The sequence below is a fragment of the Cephus cinctus genome, unplaced genomic scaffold (assembly GCF_000341935.2).
Source record: "Cephus cinctus unplaced genomic scaffold, Ccin1 Ccin1_scaffold0160, whole genome shotgun sequence".
In the NCBI taxonomy this organism is placed as follows: Eukaryota; Metazoa; Arthropoda; class Insecta; order Hymenoptera; family Cephidae; genus Cephus; species Cephus cinctus.
Genome location: NW_014332886.1, coordinates 1,298,227 through 1,319,597, shown reverse-complemented (window position 1 = coordinate 1,319,597; position 21,371 = coordinate 1,298,227). Strand labels below are relative to the sequence as shown.

General features: G+C 31.4%; 2 protein-coding genes across 2 annotated transcripts; one reads left to right on the top strand and one right to left on the bottom strand.

Moving 5' to 3' along the window:
* Positions 1–384: 384 nt before the first annotated feature.
* LOC107263832 (pacifastin-like protease inhibitor cvp4) lies at positions 385–2,521 on the bottom strand. Its single transcript, XM_015731465.2, has 3 exons — positions 2,366–2,521; positions 1,022–1,387; positions 385–833 (listed from the first exon to the last, which is right to left on the bottom strand). Exons 1-3 carry the CDS (start codon positions 2,409–2,411, stop codon positions 715–717), a joined length of 531 nt encoding a protein of 176 aa, XP_015586951.1. The 5' UTR covers positions 2,412–2,521; the 3' UTR covers positions 385–714.
* A 3,168-nt stretch (positions 2,522–5,689) lies between these two features.
* On the top strand, positions 5,690–16,325 carry LOC107263827 (P protein). Its single transcript, XM_015731457.2, has 18 exons — positions 5,690–5,901; positions 8,478–8,584; positions 8,642–8,798; positions 9,167–9,244; positions 9,321–9,450; positions 9,561–9,633; positions 9,713–9,888; positions 10,497–10,603; positions 10,814–10,973; positions 11,068–11,139; positions 11,847–11,978; positions 12,073–12,327; positions 13,414–13,548; positions 13,616–13,810; positions 14,622–14,855; positions 14,945–15,203; positions 15,880–15,973; positions 16,062–16,325. Exons 2-18 carry the CDS (start codon positions 8,497–8,499, stop codon positions 16,153–16,155), a joined length of 2,439 nt encoding a protein of 812 aa, XP_015586943.1. The 5' UTR covers positions 5,690–5,901; positions 8,478–8,496; the 3' UTR covers positions 16,156–16,325.
* The last annotated feature ends 5,046 nt before the right edge of the window (positions 16,326–21,371 follow it).

Here is a 21,371-nt window from a genome sequence, read left to right as displayed (position 1 = left end):
AGACTAATGTACCAAGGTGCTACTGCATGGTTCAGGAGGTCGTACCTAACGACAAACCTGTCTGCCTCGTTATTGAAAGAATTCAACATTTGTATATCCAGTCATAACAATTATAGTTTTAAAAGAGAGAATTTCGACATATTATGTCTTTTTATGTAAAATACTAATATTTTCTTAACATGTTTCGTAAAGCTCACTGTAAATTCAAAAGCAACATTTCTGTACAATAATTACACTCATTCAATTTAGATAAAAAGTAAATAATTCGGGAGGGGGAGGTTTACATTTTTTACATTTCATTGAATTCATGAAAATGAATACAGAATTTTGAAATTATAATTTATTTTGTAAATGCATTGAGTGTCTTAGTAATAACAATAAAAATGGTTTCCAAAATTTATGTTACGAAGCTGTACAATGGTCATCTATGACAGTTTCTCATACATGTATACATATATGTATGATATACGCGTACAAAGATGTACATAGAAATAATATCTTTTAAGAGTTATATGTCAACTACATTAATTCTATGTTTTTATATATCAATTACGTATCATATTAACAAATGCAATAGACGTGTTTTCTGAATACTTGCTTTATGCAAGACATTGTTGCTACACCACTTTTAGATACGATGTTTAATTTTATGATTTTTGAAAATTAAAAAATTAACATTTAAAGATACATGGAAGCTTAAGTGTGCGATATTGTTTATACACAAAGCATCAGCGTGCACCCTGCAGACTGTCCATCAGGATCACATACACACGTGTTACATTCACTGGAAAATTGTTCTCCTGGAGTACAGGATGTTCCTTGAATGTAGGCAGCTGGAACAAAATGAAAATTCTATTAAGTTTAATAGGTAAATTTCCAAAAAATTTAAATTCATAAAAAATTATTTTACTGTGATATATTTAATAATTTTACTATATTTTCAATTATGCTTATTTATTCAACACTGTTATGTAAATGATTTATTTTTACTTTTTATCGAAAATAAATTGCATTTACTTACGTCCCCAAGATTTTGTGGATCGTACGTGTGTTTCAACTTCAGGGGTAATTTCTCTCTTCTTAAGGCACAACCTTCTAGTACAAGCGGCTGCGCTTCCGTCAGCTGCACACGTGCATTTGTTGCAGTCGACATTGAAACTGCTGCCTGGTGTGCATACTTGCTTATCCCTTTTATTTCTAAGCAGTGGGTTGTGCGCGACGTCGCCGGGCTTCTTCAACGTTCCGTCCTCGTTGAAATATTTCGTTGTAGAACACTTCATTGTTGTGCATGAGAATTTAGTTCCATCAGCCGAGCAAATACACGTGTTGCAATCCAATGTGGACTGACTTCCTGGTTGACAAATGATTTCATTCCCTGAAGGCGCACCTGAAACGAATAATGAATATATTTTTATTAAGTTATTAATTGCTATATATGACGTTTACTGAGGTTGATTATAATTTTTAATTTTATAAATGTCTATTTAGAGATGCAACAGTTAGAAAACAATGTTCTATAGTTAGTCCATGAATTTCATATGTTTTCTTGACAGGTCGAAAGAATCAACGCTACACAGTTTATTATATAATCATTAAAATATATGGGGATAAATATAACATATTTATTTACAAAATTATGTACCTATATACTTTCTGGTACTTTCTAATACTAATTTTATAAGTTAACTTTACTAAAATTATATTCGTTTTAGGACCTATTGCTTCAGGCAAGATTGGTAGAGAAAAATGAATCCCTATTGTGGTAATAAATGAGCCAGCAATTAAGATCGCATATAGTACAAATGGAGAAGGTGACCGCAAGGTATAGTCAGAAGCTCTTATGTCGTGGATCTTGACGTGTTATGCCGAAAAGACGTCTTTACACGTGACGCGTCTATGAGACGTCAAAACTCATAGCAAACGACTTTTTGAAGACATTTTGTTCACATCTTTGTAATTATAATATCTGGGATCCAATAGAATTTTGGTCTTGATTTAACTTTTGTTATGCAGTTAATATAGGCCAAGGCAATAATAATACAATTTTTTGAAACCTTTTGATTACGATAATTTTTTTTCTTCACGTCTTCGACCTCTGGAATCATTAGCTGAACGATAATACTTATTATATGACGCAAAATATAACCAGCTATCTCATTATAGAAAAACAAAGGGCATGTCAAAAGATACTTAGCAAGCCATGGCGTAAAACTGATTTTAATATTAATGTATCCAATGTTTAATAATAAAACTGTCTTGTATAATATACACTGAAATAAATCTATTGAATTTTCATTATTTTTAGAAAATATATTTATATAAGTAATTTTAATACTTTAATTCATAAATTTGCCACTACACTTACCGTAGACGCACGCGAACGCAAGAGTAATGAAAAATAAAGTATTCATTTTATCGATATGTTGCGCACTTGATACAAATCTCACAAGAGTTTCTTTTTCAATCTGAAGTTCAGTCTCTCGTTACGCCTAATAAATACTCTTGATGAGTGTTGGCGGGACGGAGGATACACCAATGACAAACGACCTCAGGAAATTACGATTTAGCAATCACGTCTCGTCTCGAACCACTTCATATTCGGAAGTAATGGTGACGCGATAAGATGATACGCTGTTTAATATTATTTTAGCAAAAGATCGTGACCCATTAGCCAGAATTTTTATGAAAACATCTTTTTGAAGGTATTTCATTATTCATAGGTATTTTTGAAATTACTCAGTTCCTCTGCGCATTTGAGTGCAATTAATTTTGCAAATTCGTGTAGTAACAGATAAATGAATGAAAGATTAGAAATATTTTTAAAATATTGTAAATAATTGTTACTGATATAATTATTGTTCAGATGATTCTTCTATTAGTTCATATTCGAAATAACAAAATTATAGGCAAAGAACTGAAAGGTCAGCATTTTTATTAATTGGAAAGGAAATAATTAATAAATCAAGTAATTAACTTTCTACTGTTTTTTTTTAATTTTTTATATACATTGTCAGTAATCTTAAGCTAATTTTCCATGATTTTTGAGTTGAATTGCACAAGAGTATTCTTTGTACTGTACGAGAAATTAATTATTCATACTCATTAGCGTAGTTGATGGAAGGCAAATATCCTAAGAAGTGAAAAATGACGGGGTAGCGAAATAATATATAATAAATGCGTATTTACATGAGTGACTGAAAGAGTAGAAGTCAAAGTACTGCAAATTTTGAAATCTGCGAATTATCTGTATTTAGTACGTCCATAGTCAAACGTAATTTGAATTTGGTTAAATAATCTGATGTCATTACAATGTTTACGTAGTTATATACTATGTAAAATATAAGGAGTTCCCCAACAAATAATGCATCTCTCGTACGTGTATAGTATATGTTGAAATTGACGCGTGTAAGATAATACCATTGAGGAAGGTCAATAAGACACTTTCGTCTAGTGCGTAGTCTTATAGGGGAATCCCTTTCGAATTGTTGTCGCATTTCAAAGAATCCACGCATACGTTTAACTCCTGTTATGAGATTATCATGTATTTGGGAGTCATAAATATCATAAAGATATTTGTGTGTGTTAAGGGGGAATATACACCTGGCAGGGTCCAAAAAATTGATTTTTAAATTTTTACATTTTCTTCAAGTTTTATATGTTAAAAATGTCTGGTGAAAAATGTAAGTAAAAATTTCGAAAAATGCCAAAGTTATAGCCCAAATAGTACATGCGTTCGTTGGACCGGCGCCGCGCCGCGTCGTGTCATACAGGTAGTACGGCGCTGTCCATTCGGTCTTATTGTGCCCATTGTTTTTTTTTGTATATCAGTATTTTATTAGTCCTGCATAGCCTGTCTGGGTTGAATATTTTAAACATAACGGTTATCCTGACAGAAACTTAGCGTGCTTTGTGAGTAGTTTTCCGTCCGTCTAATTGTGCTATAGAGCAAGTATCGAAGCCTTCGTTTCTGAATAAAAGTATTCAGGTGTAAAGGTGGAAAGGAGTAAAGGTTCTCGAGAAAGTCACAAATCGAGTAAATTGCGGAAAGATCGCAAAAAGAAAGAAAAGCCTAAAAATCGATACGACGCAGAAAGAACGGAATCGAATGTTAGTGCCAGTGCCACAAAATTGAAGACTGCACGAGATGTTCCAGTGCCAGAAAACCCAGGTAGACGATATGGGCGTACTTTCCACTTCGGAGAACCTATATTATGGACCTGGTATCGATGAATCTGTGTAAGTTGAACAAATTTCATGATTTATCCATCGACAAGTTTTCAAACGCGTTTTTCTCAAAACTATATTTTTCAAATCGGTAACCAAAATATCTCGAAAACCACTGAACCGATTAACTTAAAATTTGTTGTGGTTATTTTATACATAATTATCTAGTCTTTGTCATAGGATTTTTTTTCCGATTCTTAGTTTTCTTTTTTTTTTGGCAAAATACGAGCGAATTTTTGCATGAAAATGGCTACATTGAGTTCAAGCGTCCGCCTTTTTGTCAAAAATCGATATTTTTAAAATCAGCTATGACAAAGACAGGATATTAGTATCTATTTTAATATTCTCTTTGTTTTTTTGTTTTAGATGATTTTTGACGATACGCCAGTGGGTACTGAAATGGCCTATTTTTTTACGGCACTCCGTAGATGACATCACTACTCCGTCAATTTTCAACATTTTTAAATAAAAAAAAAATTAAAAACATTCTTGAAAGTATATATTTTTAACTAGAAAAAAACCCCAACCCGATAGTTCCAATAGTTTCCCTGAAAAAAATTCTCGAAAATTACCTTTTTTTCCGTTTCCAGGTGTATATTCCCCCTTACTTATTTTTACGTAGAAAAACGTATTGGCTTACTTTCTTTACTTTTCAATACAAAATATTTCTAGTATTAATATTAAGACAGGAATTACAAATTTATATTGTTATTCAGTAAATTATTGTTAATCGGTACAAACGTGCCATTTGAAGGTGGTTCAACTATACAAATCAAATAGTTAACTTCAGATGGTACATTTATTGAAATAAATGATTTAGAATTTTGTGCACTAAAATTCTCTAATACTGTAATTCATATAACGTTAAGTAGAATAATTAGGACAGTTACAAGCAAGTTAACTAAAATTTAAATAAAAATATTTGAATAATTAGTGCAAAAATATACTGCAGCCGACCGATATATTAAGTAATACTTGTTTATTTAACATTTCGATATGTGTTCAAAGTCGTTCGGATTACCACAATCTGGAAAAAGATTATTTTTTATCTTTTATTTTTTATAATTCCTCATTTACGTTCTGTAAAATTATATCAAGTATTTCACGCGTTACCTTTGACCCAATAATTGATAATACAACAAATATTTAATCAAATCAATAGTTCGATGTCCATTTTCAATTCAAAGAATCCATAGTTCTTTATATGTATGGATATGAAAAATTTCACTGGAAGCGAACGTTCTTAGCATACAAATATACCTCCAGTGTTCAGATAGATTTTAACATTCAATAAGATAAAATATTATTTTTTTTAAATAATATCTTTTGTATATACAGTTTTGTTTCCATAGACCTAAAAATCAATGATTTATATGAAATATTGAAAAATATCTAGCACATATAAATATGAAATTCAAAGTATCTTAAATCGAATTTCAATCGCCACAGAGTCGGTTAATTAAATCTTTACCGCCTTTATAGAGTTTTGATCAGCGTATTGTTAAATATCTGTTGGAAGAAGGTAAATATAATCAAAATTGCCTCTCGCGTGACCCTTACTCTATACATGTTTGCAGTCATCTTGTGTCTCCCAAAATTTGCAAAGCGTCTCATGCCGTCGCTGCTAATTCAGTTCTGCCCTGCTTTTACTTAACTCTGCAGCAGTTGCTAACCTGGGTAAGTCTTTTTGGAACAAAATACCTCAGTCGAAATGTTAACGCTAATAGTAGACCAGCTGTTATACCATCGGCACGATTAAAAATTTTGCGTCGTTTCTCAAGCAGCCAGCAGCAGATCAGATATTCTTTTCTCGTTTCTGGCCTGCTCGGGGCTTCAAGTCGAGTTAGCGGCTCTAGGCCTAAGTAAGGCCTGATATCCTTGTAATCAGCTGTAAAATATCGACTAGGAAAATTTATTTTGCAATGGAAATCATGACATTTGTAAACGTGTTAAGCATTTTATCATTTATACGAAGTAACTGCTTTTCTGATGGTTTTATTTTCAACGCCAAATGACCCTGTGCCCGAATAATACACATGCTATATGTGCACGATAAGATAAGAATGTATATAACCAGCAATTTGAAAATTTGAAAAATTCTATTACTGATTTAAACATAGGATTTGCTTGTTTTTGTTTAAATTTCAAATTTAATGTCCTCTCTATAAATGTACGTAATTTACAAATTTTCTGAATTTTCAGCTTAAAAGTTAGCCATGTATTTTACTTAAAACTATTTATCATTATCTGCGTAACGTTTAATACCTTCATGGAATTTTACGAAAAAATTCTATACAAATTTCAATCTAAAATACAATAATACTTTTCGATTCCGCAAAATTACAAATACATCTTCCATATACAAGGTGTTTCAAAAGTCGCCGTCGCTACTAGCATGATCCATTAAAAAAAAAAATAAAGAAATACGCGTTTCAGCATTCCTTATTCTTCAAATCAAAAATAGAAAGCAAATAATGTTAAGGTTCGCAAATATTAGCGTGTAAGCGAACGGCCGGCGACAATGCCCTATTTACGCTGTAACTTACTTATTCTGTGTTTACACGATAAGTACAATCTTTTACATTACTTATCATAGGATTTTCCCCCAAACGATTAAAAAAGCTAAGACACGTATTTTATCTTATTTTGTACGGAATTTCCAACCGTCCTATGAACATCCGTCATGTATGACATGCTATACGTAGAACGCTACGAAAGTCATGAGAAATTAAATATATGTACAGCAAAGTAATACGGAGTGGCAGGAATTCTGAAAACTTTTGTAGTGACCTACGTATAATAGGTCATACGAGATCATAATGTATATAACCTGCGTATATGCATAGTGCATACATAACAGTGTATACATAATGTACATACCTAACACACATGTTTGACATATTTATATACCTTTTACATAGCCGCTATATAATAACAAATAATTTGGGCGTGTGAAATCTAATTGTCACAAGATGTTTATTTAATAGCCTAAAGATGCGGAATAAAACTTTATATATTTAAATTTTGTTTCGTTGTTCTATTGAAATATTCGTCTACAATATTAATGTAATCCGCATAATTGACTGACACATGTCACGTACAATAATTTTTTCTATAAATTCTCCTTATCATTAACCCCAACCATTTTATTCAGTGATAATAATCAATTCCCGAGAATCTGGGGTTTGACATTATATTTGTTCATATGGCTCGTTTTTATTAAAACTACGTATCCTGAAATTACTCCACAATTATTATTGATTCCAATAAAATTTCAATTAGAGCCAATAAATAATTTTCTAAAATAAACTGATACGTCTATTTAGTAGTGCCATTCGTTATCACACATTATGTTTATAATGACTAATATGTTTGGCAATGGCTGTTATTGTAAGTCGATATAAAAAGTACTGTGTTCTTTGATAATACACATTGATGTATACCATATCTATACAATGTGTCGGGTGACCTTAGACATTATGGTAAGCTTTTATGTAAAAAGATTGTCAAAGTCTTATCTGAATAAAATGGAAATGTTAAGTTGTTATACAACTTACGTTATTTGGACTAAAAAATGGATCGCAGATTCACATATATGCATGTTTCACATTATGCATAAATCGATGAAATAACATAACCATAATGAATATAATGCATAAAAACCATCTGCAGTTTGTTTACTCAAGTTTGCGAAACAAAGGTTATATACAAGGGATGTACACAATTTTTGATTCCTTTTACTTTTACTCTATGGTATTCCATTACAGCAACTCATTCGTTATAATTTTTATTATATACAATAGGGGAGTTAAAAGTAACTTAAATGGGAAAAGTAATCGACATGCTTTTTGATACTTTTAGTTGGAGTACCAAGTATACTTTACCTCTTAATGTACGTATACTTTTGCAAGCTGCACTATTACAGGTTTATAGGGAGAAATTGAAAGTTTAAGGTATGAGATGCAAGTAATTTTTAAACGTATAATATGTGTGTGCAAATTGTAAAACTTACACAAATAGGTGTACATTTATTTTGATAAGAAAATTTCATTTATTCCGGGTTACTTATGATTTTCATGATAAAAAATTCAAGAGAGACTCTTTAAAGTCTTTAGGCCCCTGAAGTAACTCGCTTTATGTAATTATGTTAAATGTTAAAAAATATAGTAGAACAAAATTTGTCACATAGAAATTGTAGCTTTTTACTTCAATAGGAAAACTGAGAAATCGATTTGTATTTTTGTTATAACCAGATTCATTTTTCCAACCGGAATGTCTCGACTGGATTCAGCCGACGATGATACGGGTCTTCAAACTCCAGTTCCGTTGCGCAGAGAGTCTGGATATAGCAGAACGTCGGGTAAGCAGAAGAATTTCATTGAAAAATAATAAAAATAATTTATTCTTTTATACACAGTAACCCCATCATCAGCCGGCAGTTCAGTACCTTTTGGTTCTATTACCGATGAAGTTTTGCAAATATGGAGTCAACTGCCGGAAACTGTACGGCTAGATCCAAGTTTAGCTGGTTTTCAAAGAGAATACGAAAGGATTACCCAAACACCAGGAAGAAGGCGAGAACAAATGAATTATAATTATTCATATTCCAACAATCTTATAATTGCTATCTATCAGTTCTGTTACTGAATTACAATTCGGATTTGACATTTTGATTAGTTCGAGAATAAAAGAAGTTTTACTTACAACTCTACATGTGGAATGCGTAGAATTGAAATAAGTTAAAAGAAACATGAAAGAGTCTGAGAATTTGTATAATATATTTTCAAGTTATGAAGTGTTCCATGAAAAACACTTGTGCATATTTTTTTTTATAAAAATCGTAATATATCTAAAATATATAGCACTTTTTTCCCCTTCACTTTAGTATTACATTAAAATGTCGTGTTGCTCGAAAATTTATAAGAAATTCGTACGTCTTTAGATTAAATACACTTACGCTAATGCCTGAAAATTCAAAAGCAAATCAATCTCCCGCTTCACAACACTGTACCAGTCCCAGGTTCGTATGCGTCTTATTTTATAGAAATTTAAAACTTAAGCTAAACTACAATGCTTAAGTAACTAATTTCCTTTAGGATATGGATACAGGGTCCGGGCGATGAAGATGCAATGAATGTCAACGATCAACCCCACGAAATAAAGCAGAACTCGATATATCGGTACATCAAATTGGTTTTACTGACTGTCTGTTGGATTATATTTTGCGTGAGTTTTCTTGCACTAACGCTCTATCAATTTTTAATCTAGAATTGATTCATGACTAATTTTTAAACTGTTCTAACAATATTTGAAGTACTTGAATTAACATGTCTTAGGTCATCCTGATGTTAAAGAGCGAAAAGGAAGAAATAATGCATCAAATTTCCGTGCCATGCAATGAGACTCGACGTATCCTTTTTTTATTGAGTATAATGATTATTCTCTAACAATTTCAATACCTTATCAAGTTTTTACTTAATTGAATTAGATTATATGCTCCCGGAACACCCTACTAGTAATCAGATAGGTATAACAATGGAAGGCGCACTACTTCCATCTGTATATGCTAATTTATCGAATTATCACTTAATAGTATGGTTGCAAGTATTGGTCGATGTTGATCAACGACATAATAATACTCAAATTAATGAAGAGTACATTAAGGTATGAAACTCTTTTTAGCTTAAAAACGATTGTCGTTGATATATGATTATATTGTATAACACTACTACGTAGCTATATTCATTAATAGCGTTAATTAATACATTCTTAATGATGATTGACCAGAAACAAATATCATTTCTAGCAGTGAAACGTTAATAATGAACAAATATTGCAATTGCAGTACCTACTGTGTATTAGTGCTTAGTACCCTTCATACTCGTGTGTATCTGCTATTTGCAGGATTCAGGCGCCATTCGTATGTGCTGTAATGATTTATTTATTTATTGGAAAACGCTATTTAATCTCTTGAGGAACAATGTCTGAGCAATGAGTAAAATTTGGGCAATCATGTATCTGAGAGATATATACTTAAAAATTTATAAATGGCGATACGGGATTAAAATATGATCTTTGTGCAAGGTGTTTATAAAAATGAAATTAATAAACTTTAATTTTTTAATTTTTTTTTTCTGAAAAAGAATTCAGTGTTGTTCGAAAGAAATTCTAACGCACACATTTCTCGGATACGTTAGCATCGGATGGAGAAGCAAAGAAAATTTAATTCAATGTTGATTTTTTTTAAATATGCAATTAACTACATTTTACAGAACGTAAGCGAACCGCTGGTGCTGTCAATAGTGTCTGAACATTTAATAGGCATCGTTCCGGATCAGAGAGTACATAAAAAGTTTAAATTGGAAGGTATTGAAATCAGGTACGTTGGTTGATGTACTTAGTTATTAATCCTTTGCGGCGGTAGGTATTTTGGATGTAGCTACTTTGGTAGCTGAGAGCAGACATACGGTCGCAAAGGGTTAATTTGTTAACGATTAAAATGATCATCTTTACAAGGGCAGTTACTTTTTTTAATATTTGTATTATAATCTTATATTGATGTACTAATTGATATTATATGTATTTTTAGTAATCTTCCCAGAAGTTTTATCAGAATAGCACTAACAACGAATTTGAACTCAAGTTTACCAGTTACAATTGCATATGATTTGTCTCCGATAAATGTTGAAGATGGAATTGTGTATGCAGCCATTGTCCTTTTCGGTCTTTATATTTTAATCGTTTTTGAGGTAATTATGGGTATTTAATTGTTTCTTGCAGCTATTGATATTACAATAGTACTAAATAATAGAATATTTTATGTTGATAATTATATCGTCACAGGTGGTTCATAGAGCAGTTGCAGCTATGTTGGCATCAACAATGTCTATTGCAATACTCGCAGCAATGAATGAGGTAGAATACAAGAATCAATATTATAGTATAATACATAATATCGAATAGTCACATATACAATATATTAAGTAGCGACGTCAGGTGTGGGGTACAAGATTCAAGTTCGATATATTCTTTTCGTGCACATTCCCATACAAAAGTTTTCCATGTATTGATCGATGTATACGAGTCATCGGGTAACGTCAAATGACGTCATACCCGCGAGCTGAGGGTTAAAAGTATCTTTCATGAATATAAATTTCTTTTCTTTGTATCACTGAAATATAACAAAGATGTACAAAAATTCAGCTCCTTAGTTTTTGACGGATGTTTTCATACTTTTGCCTATTCACTTTATATAACGTGACAACTTAGTTCTACTTGTTATTCGAAAACAAATATAGATAATAAGTTACGAATTCAACGTAAATATCGGAAACGTGTTTTGCCATGAAAATTAAGACAGCTTATATATGTGCATTGTACATATTGCTTGAAGCAGGGGCTATTATTTAGACAGTATCGGTATAATGGGGCCGCGACATCAGGTCTAATTTGAGGGGACTTATTTACGTCTCGTTTCGGAAAGTGATGGCCCCTCAAAGTAGGACTGATGTCGCGGCCCGATTAGAGACACTCATTTATTTACAAAAACCAATTGCTTTGTTGTATATTATAATACAAATATTTTACTGTATAAATTTAAAAAAAAAGGATTATTTTTTCAGCGACCGACAATGGGGGAATTAATTTCATGGATCGATGTTGATACTTTGCTTCTATTATTTTCAATGATGATGCTCGTGGCTATCATTGCGGAAACAGGAATATTCGATTATTTAGCAGTTTATGCATACAAGGTATCTAAATAGTTAACTAATTGTCGTAGTGACAACTAATATCATCTTTGCTCTTCTAGATACCAGACTAGATAGAATCTTGTATTATTTTCAGATAACGGGTGGAAAAGTTTGGCCACTTTTTAATACTCTTTGCTTTTTTTCTGCACTAATTTCCTCCTTTTTGGATAATGTCACGACTGTAATGCTGATGACACCGGTCACCATTAGACTTTGTGAAGTTATGGAACTCAATCCTGTGCCTATTCTCACAGCCATGGTTGTTTATTCGAATATTGGAGGTGCACTCACTCCAGTTGGAGACCCGCCAAATGTCATAATTGCATCTAATCGTGATGTCATTGAGTCTGTGAGTATATTTTGCTAATTGGTACTTTAGTCACTTTCTCTATATAAACATTTTTAGCGTTCGCGCAGAGCATACATTTTTATCAAGATTATTATTATTTTTTAATCATGTTGTTCAAAGGTACTTTTTGCTTATATGATCAAGATTATAAAAAAAATGTATACTACTTCGCGAGAGGTCATGATATCAGATATGTTAACCATTATATCCTATGTCGTAGAAGAATTTTAATTGTTCATTGTACGATATGTTCTAACTAAAGGTAATTGACTGATTGGAATGTAATTTTTTTCGACTGATCAAAATTTACGGAAGGTCTATACATATTATTTACATTATCCACATAGTACAATGATAATATGACGTATAGAATGTATATGTATATTATATATTCGAAATACGTCCTCATTTATTCCGGGTATAAATTATGAATATTTGTATGTCCGCTGTGTGCAGTATTTATTTCATATTGAAAATGTATTTAAAAAATCCTACGATATTCTCTAAATCATGCAAAAGATATGTCTAGCAAATGCTCGGCAGTAAATTGTATCTGGTACAAGTAGGTCTCAGGTAACTCATCAAAATTTTGAACAAAGTGTCGGCTTCTTGTCGCAGTTTCATTCGTACCTGAACTATGATTAGCAGTTTAGATAACATTTAGTTAAGAGATAAACAGTTTGTTTAATCTGACTTTTTTACAATTACTTTGTATAAACCCAAATGCACGCATATTCATATTCATGAAATGTAGTCATGACTTGGTGTTAAAATATTTCTATTTGAAAAATATTATTTCAAGAACTGCCGCCAGGCGGCTGGATTATTTTGTAGATGTTTAAAAAATGTACTGTAATTCCCATGTCGTCTTAACACATTTGTACAAAACATTCTTATTCAATAGTATTACTTTAATGGATACGTCCGAATGAATGTTTATGAAACGGCTTGATTATTTTAAGTTCTGTGTCGGTTATATCAGCATCTCCTCAGACTAAATACTCAATGATATTCTTCATATGAATTTTGTAGAAAATTATTTGTTCGAATCGAACGATTAGTTTCAAGGTTAATTGTTTTTTTCAGGGGGTGGATTTTAGCACTTTTATCATGCATATGAGCGTCGGTGTAATAATGGTAATCATTGTGGTTTCCGGCCAATTTCGATTTATATACAGAAACATATCGGTGTTGAGGTTTGACGAACCTCAAGATGTACAGGTATTATCATTATGCATGGGCGTTGTAACGTTTTTGTGCATTTGAAAAATGACTGTATTATTTATAGGAACTGAGGCACGAAATAGCAATTTGGCAAAGAGCAGCAGCAAGTCTTTCTAGTTATAGCAAGGATGAAGGTCTGGTACGAGAAACTTTAAGGAATAAAGTTCAACGCCTGCTCTCGAAATTAAAGAAGAAATTAATGACTGGAAGCGTGCCTTTAGATAATTATAAAGCCAATCTCGAGGAATTGCAAGAAAAGGTATTTTACATAGTTGAAAATTATCCAGATGAATTACTTAGGTATTGAACAGAGAGAATTTTTTAGTAAATATTGCAAATGAAATGCTCGTGGAAATTAGCCACGAACCTAATAACAGTGGGATATATCGGTAAGGTAGGTAATTTTTACTGGCGACGTAGAGATTTTTCCCGACACAGTATAGTAAAAATCATCGAGTGAAATTTATTACTATGTGATGATAAAATCTGTCTAGTTCAGTGTAAAAATTCATATAATTATTGGGAGAAAATAGAAACTACTCTAATGGCATAAAGCAGCCAGACGTCAGTAGACGTAATAGTTTGTGGTGAGATTGCAATTTAAGTCCTGATGACCCGTGCGCGCCCCTATGAACCGGAGTTCTCCGAAGGTGACCGACCGTTTGCCATCGCGACTGGTTAAAATTTATACGAATCCACTAGAAAAATTGTGTGGAATCTAGCGATTTGTCTGTTGCTTTTTAGCACGACCATAAAATACTGTTCTATAGGATAAAAATTGCGACTGGCCATACATATTTTAGTGGTGGGTTAGAACTCTATCCAAACTCAACTGATTATAAATCACAAAATTTTTGATCATATTTTCCAGATTTCCAAACTTTATCACCCAGCAGAGTAAAATGTATTAAGTGCAGTATCTAAAATTGTTCTTTTTCGCAGTAACGATATACCAAATTTTACTTTGTCCCGGCTTTACTTCGCATTACACTGTAACTTTTACTAGAAAATTCTCTCCTATAGGATCTAAGACTCGTTCATTGGTCTATACTTAATTATTTCCATTTCAGTATCCTATCAGAGATAAATGGCTGCTGGCAAAGTCAGGCTTCACCTTGGTTTTTGTGATAATTTTATTTTTCCTGCACAGTGTGCCTAACTTAAATTTATCTCTTGGCTGGACCGCACTCTTAGGAGTTCTTTTATTGTTAGTATTGGCTGATAACGAGGATTTCGATGGTTTAATGGCACGGGTCGAGTGGAGTACTTTGTTATTCTTTGCTGCATTATTTATTCTAATGGAGGTTCGTGTTCTTTATCATTGAGTTATAAGTATTCCGCCTAATAGTACCAAAAATTGTTATGCTATGCATATATTTGGAAATCATAACAGGCTCTTTCACGGTTGGGTCTCATTGATTGGATTGGCAAACAAACGGAAATGGTCATCTTATCTGTTAACGAGGAATCCAGACTAGCCGTCGCCATACTGTTGCTTTTATGGGTTTCTGCATTCGCTAGTTCATTAGTTGATAATATACCAATCACTACTATGATGGTGAGAATTGCAACGAGTCTTGCCAAGAATAGTGAACTTAGGTTACCGTTACAACCATTAGTCTGGGCCTTGACATTTGGTGCTTGTATGGGAGGTAAGACATTTATCGCAATTAGGTTTATATCTTTTCCATATTTATAGTAATTAACTCTTAAGATAGTCTTGATTACAGTTATTCTTTTTCAATGAATTTATGTTGCATTAGGCAATGCTATAAATATATGCATTGTAAGGTATACGACATTTTTTATTTTTTTGCATACAAAATCAATGATATGTATAATACAGAATTACTAGGTTTGGCAGTTCATCATACTTTCGCTTTGAACCACTTTTTATTAAAAAGAAGTTAATATGCACTTTTATTTAAAAGTGTCTTACGAGACATGTGCATCACTGAAAATGTCTATCAAAAAATTTCAAATGAGCTGTTGAACCGATCGACTTTAAATTTACACAAGAAATAAGCTCACGTCTAAATAGTATTCTAACATTTGTAAATGTCAAGCATTTTTAATTTCAATGTTTTTCATGTACAAATTCATTTTTTTTTTTTTTTTAATGAACGCATCAATTTCAACCTCCCGATTCGAGAGGTAGCGTGTAACGTCAAACATGTTTATCCCGATATTTGAGTTATACAGTTTTCTTAGCGATCACGATATACATAAATACGTCGAAAGGAATATCTCGTTATATTTCAAGGTGGTAATACTTTTTAGTGAAAATCAATATTTATTTCGTTGTATGGTTGAGTGCATTTATTACAGGCAATGGCACTTTAATTGGAGCTAGCGCAAATGTAGTATGTGCTGGTGTCGCTGAACAACACGGATATCGTTTTACATTCATGCAATTTTTTAAGTGCGTATATTATATTTCATCCGTCTATGACGAATATAGTTGAAAGGTAAACAGTGTGTGAATCTAAAACGTATTTATTCTTTTCCAGAGTGGGATTCCCCATAATGATCACTAGTACTACGACCGTGATGATATATCTGATGATCGCTCATGTGGCTTTCAACTGGCACACGACTGCTTGATACAAGCAATCTGTTTGAACATATTACATACGAATATATATGTATGGCGTACAAAGATACTTATTTTGTTTTAATCGTATACTGTTCCTTGCAAAGGACAATATTAATGTTTTGTGTATTTTCAATGTATTATTTTCTTTTAATAATCAAACCTATCCCGTTGAAGTATATTTCTATGAATCTTCATACAATTGTGAGTTAATTTGTGTATATAAAATTAAGTAACTGAAATCAGCAGAAGTATCGGCAAAACAAAGTATCTAATTCTTTTAAACACGAATTTTTGTCGCATTCTCAGTTAGTTAATGCGAATTAGAAAATACACAATAGAAGTTTACGAATGAGTAAGAAACATATGACAGGTCAAACTTTGCAGTCAGTGCACGTTTTTGATTTTGAATAATTTCTTATGAATCTTTCATGTGCGAGTATCGGCAAAATTCTTAGAAAACTGTGCGAACTAAGATTATCATATATTTTTTAACTTATGATTTTCCATTTGATGGTTATATAACGCTCTTTCGCATATCTCATTTTCTATGAAAACGAAACACAGTACTATAGCAAAACTATAATAATATGAAGTATAAGTCATGTTTCGAATTCTTAGAAACTGTTTATTTGAAACGATAATAACATTGTTGTGAAAACATTACCTTGTTAATAATTACTCAAAAAAATTAAAAATTCTTTAGGACTTGCGTCAATCGTAAAATGTTTTTCATTTCCTTTTTCAAATAATTCCGTATAATACAGTGGATTTCTCTCGTATCACTCGTACGGAGTAGACATACGAGTCCTTCGATTGTACGTACATCAAGATGCGTAATAATAGTACGCCGATCATTTTAATATCCCAATCACGGTACGCTTAACTTCTACAATCCACATTACGCGCGCATCGTTTTATGACAGAAGAATAAGTATAAATTCCCAGAATAATAAACAAAAATGATTGATTAAAGCTACGTGAAAGGACCGGAACGGCGTTTGTTTCGCGTATAATTACCATAGAGATGAGTGTTCGTGTTAAAGATTCTTTGAAGGCAAAAACTTTACACTATACACTTTAGTGATTGATGCTGACTATTGTTTATCAAGCTCCAATATACGTAAGCAATACGTGCTGAAGTTTTGACCTGTGGGCTCGTCATTTAAATTCTAATTCATTAACGATTCAAGAATCCAGGCTAATGACGTCTTGAGTACATCATCGGCATGAGGGGTTAATTGAGATAGCAAGTGAGTTGAAATAGAGACACCAAGATTATTGACGAATAATCTTGTATTATAATAAATATAATACTTTATATTTAAATTTAATATTACTTGTATTATAGTAAATATGTAAATAAACATAACGAATAATAATTAATTAATAATAAAAAATTTTGAATTATATAATTCAAATATTTATATAAAAAAATATTTTATATAAATATCGCTCATTAAAAAGACACGAGTCAATTTTTGTGATATTTCAGTCGCAATTGACCATAGCGGATTGCGTCGAAGATCTCACTGTCATTTATAGATGACATAGAGAAGAAGTATGACTTCTTGACTTTGACAGCATGTGACACGTTTGCAAGAACTGTTACACACAGTAGTGTATATTTGTTGCCTAGCACTTCTGCGTACTATGTATAAACGACAATAAATTAATAACATGCAACTTTCTGGTTTCTCGAGAAAAGTGCAATACTTAGATTACCGTCAAGGATTCGTTTCCTATTTATCACAGACGGGCAAGTAATAAAGACGTAAAATCCTACGGTATTTATGTGTTTTTATTTGAATTTATGCTCCATCGTAAGAGAATGATGCAACTTGTAGGTTTTATAGATATACTACTTTATTTTTCCTTCTTCCATTTTAATGATAAGGAAAAAAATTAATATTGCACGATCAGAGATTGCGCAATTCAAAATTTTTTTGTCAAATAATTTTAAAATATTTTCACCGTTGATTTTATCCCTTTTTAATATAAATTAATAAGAATATATAGTTAATTTAAGTTGTTTCAATATTTTACCTCATTGGCGCGTGATATTGTGCACGTATTCCTAATTATAATAATAATAGATGACGTTGTTGCAGAGGTTATCATAACAAGGTGATTTTGCACAATTAGATTGATGTCTGTAAATATTGTACTACAGTGATAAATAAGCACGACTATTAATAATCGTGTTTAATTAAACTTATGGAAAACCTAAAATAAAATAATTAAAAATAAAGTTCTTGTATCGTGAATAGAATCTGACAATCATGAGTAACACGCCTGTTTCTTTGTACTTTATTATTACTGCGTTAATGTTATATTAAGCAGTTCAATAGTAAAAGAACTTAATTGGACGGTTTAATTATATTTTTTGAAGGAAATTGAAATTTGATTTGATTCTTTAATGATTACGTTATATTTAATACGTGTAAATAATACTTTATTTCATAGGCAACATTGTTTGGTCTCAAACGAATGACTGATTCAAGATCGGATGTATACTTATTATTTAAATTATCAAAAGAAAATATCGTATAGTACATTACAAGAACTTGACCTCAGATCGTATGGAAATCATTAAACCGATTACTAATCCATGGATTTAACAAATTATTAACACCTTTTTTAATTAAAATTTCTTATAGATGGTCATAGAGATACAGAATATAATGAATGTGTTAAAATTAGAAAATGACTTTGCACGGATCAACATTGTACCTAGTACGTCAATTAGATCTAAGCATTAATGAAATACTGGACGAAGCAAGCGGTCTATGCATATGCACAAATAGTGGACTACAATGATAATAAAAATATTGTTGTATATTTATATTGTTTTAATATTCAAAATAATTAAACTTGCATGATGAAATATCTATAGCGAACATCCAGTTCCTTAAGCATTTTTCTATGAACAAGTTTTCTCACTAATTTTCTAACGCTGGATTCTTAAGTGCAATCATATGAAGAACTTGTTATATGAGAAATGTCTACTTTTTATTACAAATCCATTTTTTATTGTGAGTATTTACCACTTTACATATGCAGGGACATAAAAACTCATACCTTGTACAATTAAACTATCTTGTTAGGTTATCCATATTTAACTTTTTCATGATTAGTATCTTATGTTGAATACGAATAATATGAAATTCCTATAAGGTTAAACAAAATTATTGGAATACTTAGGGAATCACTATTATCATGTTTATATGTTTTAAAACGCTTAAAGTTATCACAAAATACTTTATTATCAAACAATACCGACTAGCCCTGTACTTAGAATTAGACATTTACCAATATAACTATTTCGTTTGCACTTAAAACTTGCTTTTTCTGGAAATTTATAACCAAGGGGTTTATCAGCACGTCTTGAAAAATTGACTTTAGAATACCGCATACAATTCTTTCCTGGAATGACGAATACATACGAAATTCCCGCATGTTCCATGTGGTTTTGGATAAAATTATATTATCTTACTGGAATGTAAAAAAAAAAAGTAAATACAAGGCACACAGAAAACTTTAAATCATATTTTAAGAATTTTAAAAGATCGAACTATATTTTTTTCACAAGATTATTGGTAAGATATAAATATATATTTAGTAGAAAATTATGAAGGTAATGAATTTTATTAAGCAATTTTTATTTTTTGTTGGTCTGGTAAAGCAGCAGGTAGTCTATTTATGTATCTTTATAGTCAAGTTTCACAGCTTCACACATTTCGGTTATTTGTGATATAACTTTTTGCACAACATTTTTTTTTACGAGAACCGTGATTTATAGTTGAATTTCCAAAAATTGTGGATAACAAAATTTATAATTTAACTGCAGTATTCAAGTGTAATGCACGGTACAGAGTATATTAACAGTGATTATGTTTGGCCTTTTTTTCCGAATTTTTTTCTTCCAAAAATACTTGCGCGTGTCGTGTGTAATTATTTTTAGTCACTTTCGAAACATTAGCTAAAATAAGGTTAATCATTGGAATGACCTCATGTGAATTGCAAAATATGTGCTTACTTGTATTCAACTTATTGTAAATTTCATCTTTCATTCGCTTATTCTATAACTGCGTGCAAGAGTTACATCTTACGAGTTAAGATACATAAGTAATTACTAATATGATTTTATTTGTTATACTAACTATATGAAGTCGATTGACGATATGTTTCAAACGTTGGAAGTAATTTTTCTTTAATTGATTTGATTGTTTGAATATTTTCAATGAATTACAACGTCATCATAATTTATTGAGTACAAGAAGCAGTAACTAAAAATCGGTGACACGGAATTTTATCATTCCTTTTCCCTCCACGGATTAACTACATGAGTGCTTTTATAATGAGTTACTACTGATTTATAAAATTAAAATGAAAGCATCAAGCGAATTCCAATGAATTATTTAACTCATGTACTAATATATATATATTTTTTGAAGGATTAAATTAGAAAATTGGTTTATCACAGTGTTGAATAAGAAATTATACCTCTATACTAGCAATATCTAATATAATAAAATTTATTCCAGCCTGGTAGTCGTATATTACTTCACAAAAGAATTATGTTTTTTTTTTTAAATCTAGGACTCAATTTCGTACAATTAGCAATCCATGTACGAATTAAAGAGTTTTATAAATCGTTACCTAATGTGCATTATAACAGTGTACATTCTGTGTCTATTTATACTTGTGGAAATTTTAATCTCCAAACTTCATGCTGTTTATCCAAATGTACAATTAATTAGAACTATAACATCAAGAGAAAAATTGTTAATATTTCACTAGGAATGAAAGTAATGGCAAACCTACGTAGATAACTATGTCAATGTACAATATGCAATAAGCAATAAATAATGACTAATATTTTCGGATTATTAGTAAAGAAAAATGAACGATTGTTTTTCCAATGAGTATCTACGATGTCATAATAAAAACTTACATATAACGTGAAATATTGAAATTGAAAGTGACTGTCATTACAATGAAATATAAAATACAAAATTCGTATTATTCGCGCCTTAATTCAGTATACGAAGCTTCTAGAGGATTGTTCAATGTTAACCGACAAGGGCTCCGATACTGAGAATCCCCTGTCGTTTGACGTCATGGACCGGATTCCACAATACCCACCAATGCTATACGTGTCCGCTAAATCGCAGCATTAATGACCCCACGTAAAATATAAAATAAATATAAGACACTCTATTCC

Coding starts and splice junctions, on each gene's coding strand:
- LOC107263827 (XM_015731457.2), top strand. CDS start 8,497: ATGTCTCGACTGGATTCAGCCGACGATGATACGGGTCTTCAAACTCCA. Junction 8,585..8,641: donor TGGATATAGCAGAACGTCGG/GTAAGCAGAAGA, acceptor TTTTATACACAG/TAACCCCATCATCAGCCGGC. Junction 15,204..15,879: donor ATTTGGTGCTTGTATGGGAG/GTAAGACATTTA, acceptor CATTTATTACAG/GCAATGGCACTTTAATTGGA.
- LOC107263832 (XM_015731465.2), bottom strand. CDS start 2,411: ATGAATACTTTATTTTTCATTACTCTTGCGTTCGCGTGCGTCTACG. Junction 1,388..2,365: donor TGCGTTCGCGTGCGTCTACG/GTAAGTGTAGTG, acceptor TATTCGTTTCAG/GTGCGCCTTCAGGGAATGAA. Junction 834..1,021: donor ATCCACAAAATCTTGGGGAC/GTAAGTAAATGC, acceptor ATTTTGTTCCAG/CTGCCTACATTCAAGGAACA.